Below are 16338 nucleotides of genomic sequence, written 5' to 3' on the forward strand. Positions count from 1 at the left end.
AAACATGCACAATTGCGCATGACAAGATGCATCATACTGAATCTTTTTGATCTTCTCGTCGTGATACACGGGATACTACTTATTTAATAGCTTTCAATATTGCATTATTTATTTGTCCATTTGAAGGGTAAAATATTTAATTATTAATCAAAGTGCAATTATACTTTTTTAAATTATTAATTACATATTATGATAAGGGAATATTCATAGTTGTAAAAAGCATCTCACTTTGTTATTATTAGTAAAAAGATAATATCTCACGAAACGAATAAGGCAAGTTTATTTATTTTATTTTAGCTTGAGATTCCACAGGGTTTGGAGTATTTTATTGACTATTCAAAGTTCAAACCTCATTCAGCATATTATATATATATATACAATTATACACTGTATGTATCCAACAGTAGGGAAAACAATGACAGAAAAAATGTGATGGAAAAGAAATAAGAAAAAAAAAGACACATAATAAATGAGGGGGCGCGTTGCTGAGGGTAGTGACAAAATAAGTCAATAATTGAGACGAAAAAAATATATCACATGATTCACCTGTTACTATCTAGGTCCCATATCTGGATCTCCAGCATTGGTTGAATTAATTAAGTAAAAGTGAAAACTTAATAGCAGAGAGTTATTTTTGGTTTTCCCATACATATTCAACATGCCACGATATATACGAACCTTAATTAATTAACTAATATGGCCAAAAAATCCAAGATTTTTTACAGTTGATAGTTGATTAATTTAATTAATTGGCGTACCGGCATACATAGCAGCAAAGCATTCGGTGACAGTTTGCGACTGTATCCACCATTTCTTCGGTGCGTGGCTGAAATAATTTCCCACGTGCATTATTTTATTTGAATAAAATATTATATTTTTATGTGTGATGATTATTGCAACGCGATACGCGGTTAATGGCAAGAGATCGAGAGTGAGAGTAGAAGCAGTAGAAGAATGCCACTATAAAGAGGCAAAAAAGCTAACGGTGCTAGATAGATAATACTAAGTTAGTATAGACATATATAGTACTATATATACTAGATAGTATATACCATATATACCACTACTAGCTGGTTACTTCAAATTCTATGGAGGAATTAAACGGATTGGCAACCAACTGGTTATCTGATCTGGTGAGTTCTTTGTTGAGAAATGATGAACAATGTTGGTACTATTGAATGATAATAATAATAGTAATAACGAGTTTGTGATTTTGCAGGATATAGATGATTACGAATTGTTTTCAGAGTGCAATTTGAAGAAGTTTCTGGATGAGGATGAAGAGAATCAGTTTGATGAGATGGTGATGAGTGCAGTGGTGGGGGAGGAGGAGGAAGAGGAGGAGGAGAGGCCAACTAAGCAACTCAGAACTTGCTCATCATCAAGCATCACTAACTACGTCTCATCTAATTCTTCTTCTTCTTCTTCTCCCACCTCCCAGATTCTGTCTTTTGAAAACTCTTACAACCCATCCTCCCAATTTTATGGCTTTGAATTTGATGCAACTCCTAATGATAAGGTTTCACCGCAACCACAAGTTGGTAATAACAATGATAAGAACAAGCTGGAACAAACAAGGAAACCTCAAAGCCAAGGGAGTAAGAGACAGGCGGCTCACTCTCACGATCACATCATGGCTGAGAGAAAGCGAAGGGAGAAGCTCAGCCAAAGCTTGATCGCCCTTGCAGCTCTTATTCCAGGCTTAAAAAAGGTAATTTAATTTATTTTGTGTTAAAAATATAACTATTTATGTTTCAATTTATCAGTTTAAATATTTGAGATGATTAGTTTTAGATGGAAATTCACATTCAGTCGACTTTATGTAAAGTTGATAATTGAGAGTTATTTGATGAAATTTCAGTCAAATAAGTCAAATCATTTAATCGTTCTCAATTATCAACTTCACGTTACCGAAGTAGTTTTCACCATAATTTTATCTAGAATTAATATATGATTAATAGCATAACTGATAATACAGATGGATAAGGCTTCGGTACTGGGAGATGCAATCAAGTACGTGAAAGAGCTTCAGGGGCGATTGAAGGTTCTAGAAGAAGAGAACAAGAGAGAGGTGGAGTCTGTGGTGATTGTGAAGAATCCACGCTTCATCACGAGCAGCAGCGACGATGACTCCTCTTCCTGTGATGATGACACCTTGGAAGCAGACGGCGAAGCAGCACTAGCACACGTGGAAGCAAGAGTGGCGGCGGCCGAGAAGGAGGTGCTGCTCCGGATCCATTGCAAGAAACAGAAGGGCATTTACGTCAAATTACTGTCGGAGATACAAAGCCTTCACCTGTACGTGGTCCATAGCAGTGTGCTACCGTTCGGGGATTCGGTTCTCGACATAACCATCGTTGCTCAGGTTTACACTTTAATTAATTGTTCAATATGATGGAGATAATATTATTAATTACTAGATAAGATAGAGATAGAGATAGCTAGATGTGTTGACTTTTGATATTTTTGGTGGATCAGATGGGCACAGAATACAAGTTGAGCATAAGAGATCTTGTGAGGAATCTACGCGTGGCTACGCTGAAAACGATGTCGTCGTCATAGCAGGAACTTGATCCCACTGCAGGTAAAGGTTGATTCAATCCACCGATTCAATCATCTTCCACCAACAATATATAGTAGCGATCTATCTTGAAAGTCATGTTAGCCTCGGAAGGAAACAGCTCCATGTGGATAAATAATAATAAAGTATGTAATAAAGTGGAGATTTATATGCGGTTGTATTTATATGAAATTGTTAGTTAAGTATCTAGTGATTTTTAACTAACAATTTTATACCAACTGCATGTGAGTTATTATGATAATAATAAGTCTCGGTAATTATTAGTTTTGTCGCCAGAAGTTTTAATTATTTGAGCGAGAGCATGAGAATGTTTTATTTTATTTTGTTAAACTCTCATCTCCATACGAGAGTTTTAACTTTTAATTATCGAACATGTTTGGGCTACAAAATTTGGGAGTGAAAGATACTTATATCTTGTCTTTTTGAATTTTTGTTTACATCCATTAATTATTCTCGTAATAAATATAAATATTGTATATATAAAATTATAGGTGTTAAATTAATATGGAGATAAATTGAATTATATAACGCAAAGCAAGGCGACGCTCTTTAAGTAAACTTGTTAAGTATATAGGGTAACACTAGACAAATTTTAATTGATTATCAACTTAATCTTAAATTTTTTTATTTTGTTAGACAAATTTACGGTATTGGAGCTTTAGTGTACGATTCACATAGTAATTAACCTAACTCAAATGAATGGATATATTTACAATTTACGATGATTTTGAACTATTCAAATTGTATTATATATAAATTAACTAAAAATGTTATATGTATAACTAAGACATCGTCAGGATATTTTTTTTATACAAATACATTTGTTTTTAACTTATTCTTAATTTATATTTTATATTTAAATATATTTTGTATATAAATAGTTAATTTTGTCGCAGATTTTTTGTATAATATTAGAGAAATAAAGAAACAAGCTAAAAATTTAGAAAGTGGAAACTAATCTATATTTGAGTTTTCTTTTTATTTTTCCACAATAAACACTCTAAAAATTGAATTTAAAAGAAAAAAGAGATTGTCAAACAAAGTAGTAAATTAGAGGGGGGAAATATCATGTGTACTAAAAGTTAGCGACGACTAATCATTGTAAAGAAATATATAATTAAAAGGACAGTATCTTCCTATTTCGGCATAGTTTCCAGAAGCAACATCAAATGGCCTGTAAAAAGAGTGAAGGAAAGTTAGGTATGTCTTTCGAGGCTTATTTGAAATTGGTAGTGTGGGACTGAATGTTTTTTTCGGTGTGGTGAAGTCATCTAAGATTTTTGAGTGAGAATGAGGTGTAGTATTTGTCATGCTTAAATTAATAAGAATTTTAGATAGATCTTTTAATAAATTAGAGTTGATAAAATATTTATAGTAAAAAAGATATTGTAATTTATTTATGGATAATGTTAGGTAATCAATAATTTTTTTTGAACAATATGAAAAACTACCAATTAAATCAAAACACACTATACTTTCAAATTATTCACCTAAATCTTAATATTAGAATAACTATTTATACACCTAGTGAAATGAACATCCAATATATTTATTGTTTATATTATTTATACTTTTTATTATCTATCTAACATAAATGATTATTCTCTCCTTTTATTTAAGAATAGTCGAAATCTCATTTTAATATATGAGTATATTTGTAGGTGCAGTTAAGATTTTACAAATTAAATTATACAAAAAAAAATAGACATGAAGAGAGAGAAACTTTAGACTTTAAAATAGATCTACAGTTACATATATATATATATGTGCTATTTGGAGAAGGTGATGATGAAGATGGTGATCACCCTCTTTATTCACCTGTTTTTTTTTTTTTTTTCATCGTTTGAGAATTTAGGTCACCTACCGTTGACTTATATGACCTGTAATAGAGACGTAGAACTTTTTTCTTTATTGATGATTATATGGGTGAAGATGAAAATTTAAAAAAACATTTTTAAAAATGATTTATTATTTTGTAAGTCCTTTTTCATTAGAATAAATGATTTTATAATATTAAAGATAACGACCAAAAGACAAACTAAAAACATATGCATATAACAAAAAAGGCTTATGCATAATCATACCTTTAACGCATAGTAAATTTATAATTGTACAAAATGAAGAAAGTGACAGAAAACATAGTCGTCCAAGAAGTAGGACGTAAGAACTAACCTATAAACACACTTAGTATAGGAAAGCAGACAAAAAAGTAGTGCAGGATGATTTTAACTTTTCTTCCCTTATATTAGCTCGATGATAATAATAGACCAGTCGATTATTAAGATGAATATGAAAAAGCTTTGATTTGATATGAATCCTGTGTCGAAATTTATAGAATACATCCTTAATCTATGGCAACTGGCTGAGGCAGATCCCACTTTTTACATTAGGTTGATTATGACGCCTCATTGTTCATACATATAGTGTACTACTGCCTGGCCTTAAGGAGGGGTAATATTGTAATAATCAATTTTGGGGAACATGACACTATGACAATATTGCGTCCATTAATTACGTGTGGTACAAAGGCTTTGTTCGTATCGCGGTGTCAACTTAGCAACCATCAAAGATAGGGTTTATCTGACCCCCCCAATTTAATGTTTGCTGAATTCATGTTCATTCGGTTCCCCCTTCTCAATACTCTGCCATATGTATCGACTTATTAAAATCTATACTTACAAGAATTTACTATTTTAGATACTTAATTAGGATAATATAAAAATTAATTTGGATTGGTCGAGTGGACAAGTATCAAAAGTATAATTTATTGGTTATCGATAAACTCTTAAATGAAATTTTAATCTGCAATAAATTAGTTCTTGATTTATCAGACTTAAAAATACCGTAAACAACCAAATAATTAGGATCATATAAAAGATAAACTCATAAAAAAAATAGTTCTCTTTTCGGGAGTAGTTTTGAGGAATAAATTAAATGAACAAAAATTAAGAAAATAAATTAAAAAATAAATTTATGAAAAAATATTTTTATTACCAGATAAATAAGTAATGCAACATTAAAGGTTTGAGATAATGATGGAGAATAAATATTTAAATAATTCTATTACGTAATTAAGCAAGAGTTCAGTCAATAGTAAATTAACAAATATTTTCAAACTGCATTTTATATTAATTAATTGTTATTAATTTAACTAATAATTATTTAATTTTTTTAAAAAATAAAATTAATAATTATTAATTATAATTATTTAAAATTAACTAGTTATGAATTATTTATCCATACTTTTTTATATTTAAATCTTCACCAACATCACAAAAAAATAAACGAATTCTTTTAAAGTGATGAATATAATTTAGGTAGGGTTTGTTGTTGGATCCAAAAGATAATTCTATAATAATGCTTTTTGTTTTTGGTTGATAAAAAATAAAGAGCAATGAAAAAATATTAGAAGAGAACAAATGAAGAAGATAATCTCATCAAGTTCTAGAATAACTTAACGAGAGAAAAAGGTGAAACTTTATTCTTAGAATATTTGTTTGGGTTTTATTATTTTAGTCCAACATCTACAAAAGGAAACTTTTATTTTTTTAGTCATATTTTAAATCATCTTAAAATTATTCATATACAATACATTTATATTTTTTTGCGTACAATCAAACACTAACATTGAGTAATTATCTAATTTTAAAAAAAATTATTATTTAGTTATTCTTAAATAGATTATAAGACTACATTTATTTATAAGGATAGAATATTATACAAAAATATAAAATTATATTTATGAAAAATAATTTTAAAATACTGAATTAGTATATTTTGTGACATATATAATAAGAATATATAGAGACATCAAATGAAGATATAGAATATATTTTTTTATTTTTTATTTATTATTATCATCAAATTTTTATAATTGTATCTTTTATTATTTTATTTTTATTTAAAATTGTGTAAAAATTAAAGTAAATTGGATTTTTTATTATTTATTTTATTTAATATTTAATTTACTATTAAATAAAATATAAAAATATTAATTTTATATTTTTGTGTTCTGTTTTTATTTTCTTGTTCCTATTTTTAAAACTAAATGTAACCTAATTTTTTAGGAGGAAAAAATAAAATTTGGTAATTGTTATTGTATGTGCTGAAAATGGGTTTTATTGTGTGAATTGTGAAACAAGGAATATGAAATCAGAGCTTTTTAAAAAGGTATTCTACCGACGAACATATTTCTACATACATAAATATTTTTTGTCGCAACATTTATTCTGTCTATAACGAAGATTATTAGAGGATAGTTAGAATTTATTAATTTTAGTTATTAGTTAATCATTAATATTTAAAAATATATATAATAAAATATATTATTGAATTATTAGACTAAAAAAATTATAAATTAAAAAAATTAAATTTATAATTAAATAATAACTAAAAACAATAATTTCTAATAATCTCTAATATTTCTCGTCTATAACTACTATTACATTAATTAGTGAGATTTATCATTCTACGAAACACTATTTTTATTTCTGTATAGAAAATAAAAAGTGATTTTTTTATTCATTTTATTATATTTTTTGTGAATTGTTGAAATTTAAAAAATAACCTACTAATCAGGTTATGTTAGTCGTATTTAAAAAAAATGAAAGACTAATTCAAATGGATTAAATATATATTTTATAAAAATAATAAAAAGAATAAATTTAATAACATACTACTTTATTTATTACTTTTAATAACATGTCATTTTCTAAACAACGTTAGACTTTATATTTTACTTAGAACTGCATCCGTCTAAAGCAATATGTTAATAGGGTAACATCAAATTAAAACAAGCAAATAGACATAATGAGTTAATGACTACAAATAAAATCTCTTCACACTATATTGCAATGATGGTCAATGAAGGAGTTAAAAGGGAAAGTGTGAGACATTATTATAATAAAATAGAGAAAAATTATATAAACAAGTATTTTTGTGTTAAATTTTATAATTTAAAATTTAAAATTTAAAATTAAAGATAAATAAAATAATTTTTTAAAAAATTAATTGATATTGATTAAAAAATTAATTACTTAACATTATTCATAAATATATATCATGGTTTAAAAATAAACAAATAAAAAGTGAAAAAAAGGACCTCTGATCTGCAAAGGATCGATCCTGAAGATTCGAGCCAGATTATATTTTATTATATTGTTATATATAATTGCAGTTTAGATGAGCACCATTTGATCTCTTATCAAAATCCCTTCCCTTGAATATATAGAGATGATGAGAAACTTGATGATGATCTTGCACGTATGATTCGATCTTACCTAGTGTTCTGAAATTTTTCGTTAGTTAATTTGCTAACAAGTACCAACCACGTAATTAATTATAGTATCTCCTGCCATATTGCTTTCATTATTGCATGTTGAGCATCCTAATATTCCTTCAGACATGTAAGTATTATGTCTTTGAACTTTGTTTTCAACGGTAACTATATATATCTAATCCGTAAGAATAATCTTGTAATTAATAATTCACTCTCCCATCTAAAAAGCCACTGCTTGTCAGTTTTATTTAAGCAGAAGGAATGCTTATAGTACTTCGATTCTGTTACTAATTTCATCCTTGGCGATATTATACAAAGTTATATATACTAATCTTTCATTGAATTTGGAGTATATATAATATTCAACATTTTAAAAAATTTACAAAAGTTGACATTAATCTCTTGAAAATATGATTATAAAAAAATACAATATACAATAATATTATATTCCCAAACTTTTATATGGCATAGGAAAGAGGTGCAGAACACAAGAGAGACTTGTCACAGCTCCCTCATTTTTGTAATTTTGTTGTCTTAATATAGAATAAATTGTGAATTTCACATTTCCTTTAATTCTTGAAAAAATAAGAAAGAACTGTATAAGTGAATCAGACAAGATTCACTTGTATAACGGATTAACAGACATTTATTAGTAAGGGTAAAAGGGAAAATGAGGTTTAAAAATAAAATTTCTTTGCATATCAGAGTAGAGCGGATATTCTTATTTTAATTCATAAGATTTTGTCGCACATATATATTTGTATGAGTAGTGTTACACATACAAGTTATTTGGGTTTATAAGTCATACAAGTTGGGCCAAACCACACGCGCGCTACTCAACGATTTTCATAGTGTGCTTTGCGTTCTTTCTTCTGCTCCGCTTTCTTCTTCTTCTCATTCTTCTTTGTGTTTCTCCTCCTTTTTATTCGCGTGTTTCATCTTCATCGTTGTTTTTTTATTATTGTTGTTATTGCTGCATTTTTTTCCTCTTTCTTTTTCTATTGATTCTGTAACATTATGTATTTTTTTCTTCTTTGTTTAATTTTTTCTTCCAAGAAGAATTATAAGAAAATAAAATAAGAAGATGAGGAAGAAGAATTAAGCAGTAGAAGATGAAGAGTTTTGAATTATGTAAAACTTATCAGAATAAAAATACACCCAAAATTCTTAAAAATACACCCAAATTTCTTCGTGTTACATCTAAATATGTTGCAAATATAATAAAATATTTCCTCCAATACTGCATTTTTTTCTTTACTTTTTTCTTATTTCTTTCTTTCTTTTAGTTAAATGAATATAAGTCCATCCTCTTTCAAGTAATTTTGCAGCATTATGTATTTTTTCTTCTTCTTTGTTTGATTTTTTTGTTTTTATTCTTGTTAAGAGAGTAAAACAAGAAAAAACTTGAGAAGGTAAAACAAAAAGAAAAAGATGAATAAGAAACAAAGAAGAAGATAGTGATGATGATAAAAAAAAAAGAAGTAGTAGAAGATAAGGAAGAAGAAGAATTTTGAATTATACAAACCTATCAGAATAAAAATATACAAAAAAATTCTTAAAATATGTCCAAATATCTTCGTATTACACCCAAATTTTTACTGTAACTATAGAAAAATATTTTTTTCACTGCAAAACTTTTACATTATATTCAATTCAAATCATAAATTTCTAACGAAAAAATTAACTAGAAGAAATTCCAATAAAAAAAAGGAGGAAGAAGAGGAAGTGGTGGTATTGGTGACGACGATAACGAAAAAAAATAACGTGCAATGAAGAATGTGTAGTGAAAAACGTGCAGCAACGTCTCAAAGCGTGTGAATATAAATGACTTGTAAAGACTAAGAACATGCAGTGAAAAACGTGCAGTAACGTCTCAAAGCGTGTTAATATAAATGATTTGTAAAGACTTGTATAAAAAAACGCTTGTATATGAAAAATTATTATTCTATTTGTATTAAGAATAAAATTTCTTAAATAGGAACAAGATTCGCGATTTAAAATGATAATATGTACTTTTTACTAAAAATATTATTTGATTTTTGTTTATATATGTTTAAGGAAAATATTATAAAAATATTTTATTAAAAGCTAATTCAAATTTTTTAAATTTCATAAAGGGTTAACCACCAATTATACCTCCGGATTTTGTAAATGCTGATAATAATGTCCCTCACTTTTATTATCGACAAAAATATCATTGGAAAATTTTAAAACGCGCACAAAATGCCCGTCCGGCAAGTGATGCCTTCTCCGTTGACGGAAGTGTGTGATGTGGCAAACGAAAAAGCTTGTCTGGCAAATAGAGTGCTTAGCTGGATCCGTTCCCAAATTTCCCAATTCAATAACCCTAATTTTTAATTAATAACCTAATTTCAACTAATGTATTAAGAAGTTAAAAGAGTGTAATACTGTGAAAGAGGGTCAAAAAGAGTAAAAGAGTTAACACTAGAGTCATAGTAGTCTCTCCATCTTCTCCTCTTCAAGTCACCGTCCAAGACCATCGTCAGTCCATCATCACCGCAAACGCTGGTTTGGAGGGACATTGTCGCATGTTGGTGGTTGTTCATCTGACAAGGTACGCGGAATATCTTTGCCTCTTAGCTATTAGGAACTTTGTGTTCGTTCATGTTGTTGTGGCTACATAGTCTTTGATAGGAAAAAAATGGAAACTAAGTATGTGACAATTTGGATTTTCGGGCATTAAAATTTTGTCACTTGATGCATGCGTTGTTTGCTGTGTTGCATTGGTTTAGGGTTTAGTCCGGGTAATTTTTTTTTTGCTTTGGATGAACAATTTTAGTAGTTGATTAGTGTTGTACTAGTCTTAAAATGTGTAATATTTCTGCTTGAAATTACAGATGTCAGCACTCATAACATTTGTGATGCACCACATGGGTAGGTTAGAAAGCAATCAAAAGGGTGGAATGCAATATTCTGGGGATACTGTTAGCAACATTGACAGGGTATGTGTGGATATTTGTAATTTATTTCTGGTAGAAGGGTTGTTTCTCGATTTAGGTTACACAGGGTTTAAGGATGTTCATTGGTTGGAACCCGGTTTTGACTTATCAAATGGATTAAGGCCGCTTAAGAGGGATGCTGATGTTGTTAGTATGTGTGATGCTGCTATAAAAAATGGTAACAAGATTCACTTATATTTTGAGCATCCTGTTCTAGAAAATCCTGAGTACGTAGATGAAGTCGAGGTATCTGATGATGAGGTAGAGGTTGTAGAGGTAGACGATGAGGACGTGTGTCGTAATGAAGAAAGACAGGGAGAAGATGAGGTGATGGAAGATCAGTACAATGGTAATGGAGAAGTGGTTCAAGACAAGGGTAATGTTGATTCTGAGGTGCATGATGAAAACAATAATAGTGTTAAGACCATTAATGTACTACCAACTAAGGCACCCCAAGTTGAGGGAGATCAAGCAGCTGGACATGAAACCAATGACGATGTCGGTAGAGATGGTAGAAAAGAATTAGAAAGAAACATGCAAGGCCACCACCATCGGGTACCACCAAAGCAGTAGGGGAACCACCAGCTGAAGAAGCTAGAGGAGAAGCAGAATCTGCGCAGAATATGTCAAACGAAGATGTGAATCCACATGTTGAACCTGCAGTGGAAGGTAATTTCATTTAGAAAATTATGCAATTTAGGTTTTATAAAATTACTAAACTGCGTTGTTGTTAACAATGAATTATTTTATTTTATGTTATGGTAGAAGAGAATCATAATGAGGAGGGAGATGGTAATTTAAGACAATCAGGAAGAAGGAAGAAACACTCAAGGCCACAACCATCAGGTCAGAGAATTATTCCTTCCAGGGACAATGAGGCCCCAACGTGATTGTGCCTATACATGAGGGTAATGCGGATGGAGTTGATAAGGGTGGGGAAAATGAGTTCCAGTACGAGTCAGAGGATCTTCATAGTTTACCTGAATCAGATGATGAAAATGGGGTTCCGGTATTTCCACAACACAATCCTGAAGCACGCTTTGGCCAAGTTAGACTCGAGCTGGGCATGGAGTTTGCAACGATGCAAGAGTTCAAGGATGCTGTTAAGAAGTATAACATCCAAATGGGAAGGGAAGTGTTCTTTTTAAAGGTGGAGCCATTAAGATGCAGAGTTATTTATTATAATCAGGAATGTCCGTGGGAGGTGTACTGTTCAAGGAGAAATTTTCCACCAAGTTTTCAAATCAAGACGCTTGTTGATGAACACACATGTCCAAGGAGTAACAAATCTATATCAGTAACCTGTAAATGGGTGGCTGGTGAATTAGTTAACAAGCTTAGAATTACCCCTAATTTGATACAAAGGGAGGCAGAAGAGTGGTTCAAGGTAGAATATGACATAAGTGTAGGTGAGCGGATGATGTATAGGGCAATGGAAATGGCAAAGGACATCATTGAGGGGACGGAGAAGGAGCAGTATGGAAAGCTACGTAATTATTTATCGGAGCTACTTAAGGCTAATCCTGGTTCTACATGTACTATGAGCACACATCCACAGCCAGAGGGTTTGCCTAAATTCAGAAGTTTATATATATGCTTAGAGGCATGTAAGAGAGGATTTAAACATGGTTGTAGGCCTTTTATTTGCCTTGATGGAACCTTTCTTAAGGGATATTTTGGGGGTCAACTACTCACAGCTGTAGAACAAGATGCGAATAATCATCTATTTTCTATAGCATATGCTGTGGTTGATGCTGAAACAAAGGAAAATTGGAAATGGTTCTTGCATTTACTTCATGAAGATATCGGGGATTACAAGGAATTTGGGTGGAACTTCATGAGTGATAAGCAAAAGGTAATTTTTAAATCTTGTCCAACTTACTAATTTATATTCATGCACCTATGTTGTAGTATTGAATGTTGAATTTTTTGGACATGGAGTTTAGGGACTGGTTCCAGCACTCCAAGAGGTCATGCCAAAAGTTGCACATAGATTTTGTGTGATGCACATGTGGCAGAACTTGAATAAGAGATGGAAGGACAAAGAGTTAAAAGGAGCTCTGTGGCAGTGTGCTCGGGCACTGACAAATTTGGAATTTAAGAATGCAATTGCATATGTCAAGTAGATCAATGTACGAGCTTGGGAGTACCTGTCAGGTTATGAACAATCATCATGGTCGAAATCAGGATTTTCTGAATGGCCTAAAGTGGATAATGTTACCAACAATAATGCTTTATCATCATACACAGAAAAGTTAGCACCTATTCAGATGAGTAGGCTGGAAAAGGAGAAAAAAGAGGGTAATTACTGGGAGGCCCAGTGGGTTGGGGACGATGAGCATAACTTATTTGAGGTGAGGAGACATGGACACAGGGTTACTGTTAACACTCTAGAAAGAACATGTACCTGCAGAAAGTGGCAACTGACTGGATTGCCCTGTTGTCATGGAGTGGCTGCTATCCAAAGAAAGAATCACCGGCCTAAAGACTATGTGCATCATTGGTTGTGTATGGAGCACTACAACAGGGCATATCAATTCCACATTAACTCTGTACCCAGTGAAGAGTATTGGGGTAACTATCAAGGTTATCCTTGTCTACCTCCTCTATACAAAAGACCAATCGAAAGACCTACAAAAAAGAGAGCACGTCATGAATCTGAGCGTCATGGTAATAGCCATTACAAAATGCCACGAAAGTATGGTCAAACTACTTGTAATTGGTGCAAAAAGGTAAACACATCACTTGATATTAACCCATTGATTTTGTAATCTAAATCAGTCTATACATGACTTGGTAAATATGTATTCTAAATATGTACTAACCTGTTGTATATGCTACAGCAAAGACACAATGCAAGGACATGTGAAGAGAAGAAAAAAAGTCTTAGGGGACAAACTAGTGAAGCAGCCGAAACTGCATCAGGAGCAGCAAATGAACAAGAAGATGCTGCTGATCTATCAGATAGAGAGCAGGAAATGTACTATGAAGAGACTCTTGAGGCAGCAGATGAACAACAAGTTACACAAGGGCACCCCCAATTTCAAACTGATAATGAGGTTAGCTTCATAGTTAAACGTTTGTACTTATTTTTTCTGCAACATACACAGACTTCTGGAATTTGTGTTTTTGAATTTGTAGCAAGCCCAAGGATTGGAATCATACCCTGCTGCAGCATCTGATTCAACCACTACTATCAATAAGTCAGCTCCACCAAAGGTTGCTGGTGCTGTAGCTGCTGCTCCAAGACTTGTGAGGAGGGGTGCATCTAGTGCTAGGGCAAAGATCCCCATTATGAGACCACCATTTACTATTGCACCAGCACATGATCCAATTAGGCCACCACAGGTCAGGCCAAGTGTGGCTGCTGCTCCCACTCCAAGGGCTGCCTCAGTGAGGCCCAATGTACCTTTTAGACCACCACAGGTCAGGCCCAATGTGGCTGGAAGGTCCAACATTCCTGTGAAGTCCAATACTTTAGCCCAACTGCATGTGCCAAATTCTAGCTCCAGTGCTTCCTCATTAGTTTCTCACCAAACAATGAATGCAGCAAGCAAGGGTACCACAAAGAGATTCATGAAATTTATGCACACACCTGCACCTTCAAAGCCTTCACAAAAACCAAGGAAGAAGCCATGATGAATGTGTTGTTATAGGGTATTTTGACATTGTTGAACTGATTTAGGGATCTTTTGTTTTAAGTGTTAATGAGTTTTTTGGCTGACTTGTTTAAGTTGTTTTCATAGTTATTGAACTAAGTTGTGTTTGACTATGTTTAGTACTTTTTGTGGTAGATTACCCAATTCCCTTATGTCATTGCAATATTGTCACTTGATCACAGGTTATGCTTGAATTATAGAGAATATTTATTGACTTTTTTGGGACTGCTATAAATATTATGTAACCTGTTATGGTCAATGTAATCAGACATAGTACATTTATAATGTTAATTACCAAGTTTTTACTGCAAGTATTCTATTTGGTTTTACTGCACTTTGCAATACACAACACATATCAGGTTCTTATCAAATTTATAGTCGAATAATTTGGTATATACTTAATACACAGCAGGTTCAATGAAAAAACAATACAAGAGTAGTCATTCCCTATTTCAACCAAATATGGCACATTCACAGTTATCAAAATACACACTAATTAGTTACATTTACTCTTCATCCACTATTTAACATTAGTTCAACTCAGTTCTTAAACAGAGCAAAGAAATTGATGAAGACACCAATTGCAATCCCAATGCACATCATGATTAGAAGAATTTCAATTCTCCTCAATTTCTCCTTCAATTCTTTTGCAAGAACAGGTAGCACCTCGGGGTCTATATCCTCAAACTCCACTGATTCAGACAGCTTCCTAGTGCTCTTCTGTTTGAGTTTTCCACCTGAAGATAGCCTGGGTTTGTTGTTCCAAGAACATTCCTCCTCTTCAGCCATGTCTTGCTCTTCCAATTCATCAATCCATTGAAAATATTTGCAATCCTGGTTTTTATTCTGTCAACAACACAAATTGAAAACCCATGAAGAACAGATCAGTCATAACGTGCGAAACACATATTAAAACAAAAATAACAACAAAGACGCATTAGAGGGCAAAACCCAGTCATGCTTACCTTCCATAGTGGGCACCGAAAGAACCACCTCCCTGGGTTAGCATTCGTCTTCGATCTCAGAGCAACAACAGCAAGAGAACAGCAACACATACCGTCATACTGCTTTGAACTAGAGTCTTCGCACCTATCGTTGCCGCCTTCTACCATTCACGCAGACCTTCGCTTCATACCTGCTGCATCCATGGTTGAACGGTTCTTCAGATGCATCACACTCTCATTTTGTAATTGGGGATTAGGGTTATTGAATTGGAAAATTTGGGAACGGATCCAGCTAAGCACTCTATTTGCCAGACAAGCTTTTCCGTTTGCCACATCACACACTTCCGTCAACGGAGAAGGCATCACTTGCCGGACGGGCATTTTGTGCTCGTTTTAAAATTTTCCAACGATATTTTTGTCGATAATAAAAGTGAAGGGCATTATTGTCAGCATTTACAAAATCCGGGGGTATAATTGGTGGTTAACCCTTTCATAAATAAATATAATTTTTTGTCCTTGAAATTTGACAAAAGTTTTATTTTGTTTTAATTTTATCTCAAAAATTTTCGATTTGCATCAAATATACTATTGGCGACTAATTTTTCAAAAAATTTAATACCAATTCAACAACAATTTCATAAGAACAACCCTCAACACAAGTAAATCAAGCATCATTTTCATGCATTATTGTTAGAATGGTTTTAAATTTTTTAAAAATTTAGCCGTCAGGAGTATATTTAATGTAAATAAAAAACTTTTGAGACAAAATTAAAAAAAAATAAAATTTAAAAATATTTTTAAAATTTTTATCAAATTTCAAGAACAAAATCTATATTTTACCCCACATATAATTTGATTGGATTCGATGTATTTCTGGGTTGTGAGGTACTAAAGTCCCAACTCTAGCTAGCAACCT

General features: G+C 31.8%; 1 protein-coding gene across 1 annotated transcript; it reads left to right on the forward strand.

Annotated features, from left to right (window-relative positions):
- The first annotated feature begins 598 nt into the window (after nt 1–598).
- LOC112800439 (transcription factor bHLH18-like) lies at nt 599–3008 on the forward strand. The gene is made up of 4 exons (XM_025842720.2): nt 599–1133; nt 1220–1711; nt 1979–2365; nt 2479–3008. Exons 1-4 carry the CDS (start codon nt 1089–1091, stop codon nt 2560–2562), a joined length of 1008 nt encoding a protein of 335 aa, XP_025698505.1. The 5' UTR covers nt 599–1088; the 3' UTR covers nt 2563–3008.
- Nucleotides 3009–16338: the final 13330 nt, after the last annotated feature.

Source organism: Arachis hypogaea, chromosome 5, assembly GCF_003086295.3.
Source record: "Arachis hypogaea cultivar Tifrunner chromosome 5, arahy.Tifrunner.gnm2.J5K5, whole genome shotgun sequence".
Classification (NCBI taxonomy): Eukaryota; Viridiplantae; Streptophyta; class Magnoliopsida; order Fabales; family Fabaceae; genus Arachis; species Arachis hypogaea.

Excerpts from the sequence above, each read along its gene's own strand:
- LOC112800439 (XM_025842720.2), top strand. The coding sequence starts at position 1,089 with ATGGAGGAATTAAACGGATTGGCAACCAACTGGTTATCTGATCTG. Across the intron at positions 1,134-1,219 it reads CCAACTGGTTATCTGATCTG|GATATAGATGATTACGAATT; the intron begins GTGAGTTCTTTG and ends GTGATTTTGCAG. Across the intron at positions 2,366-2,478 it reads ACATAACCATCGTTGCTCAG|ATGGGCACAGAATACAAGTT; the intron begins GTTTACACTTTA and ends TTGGTGGATCAG.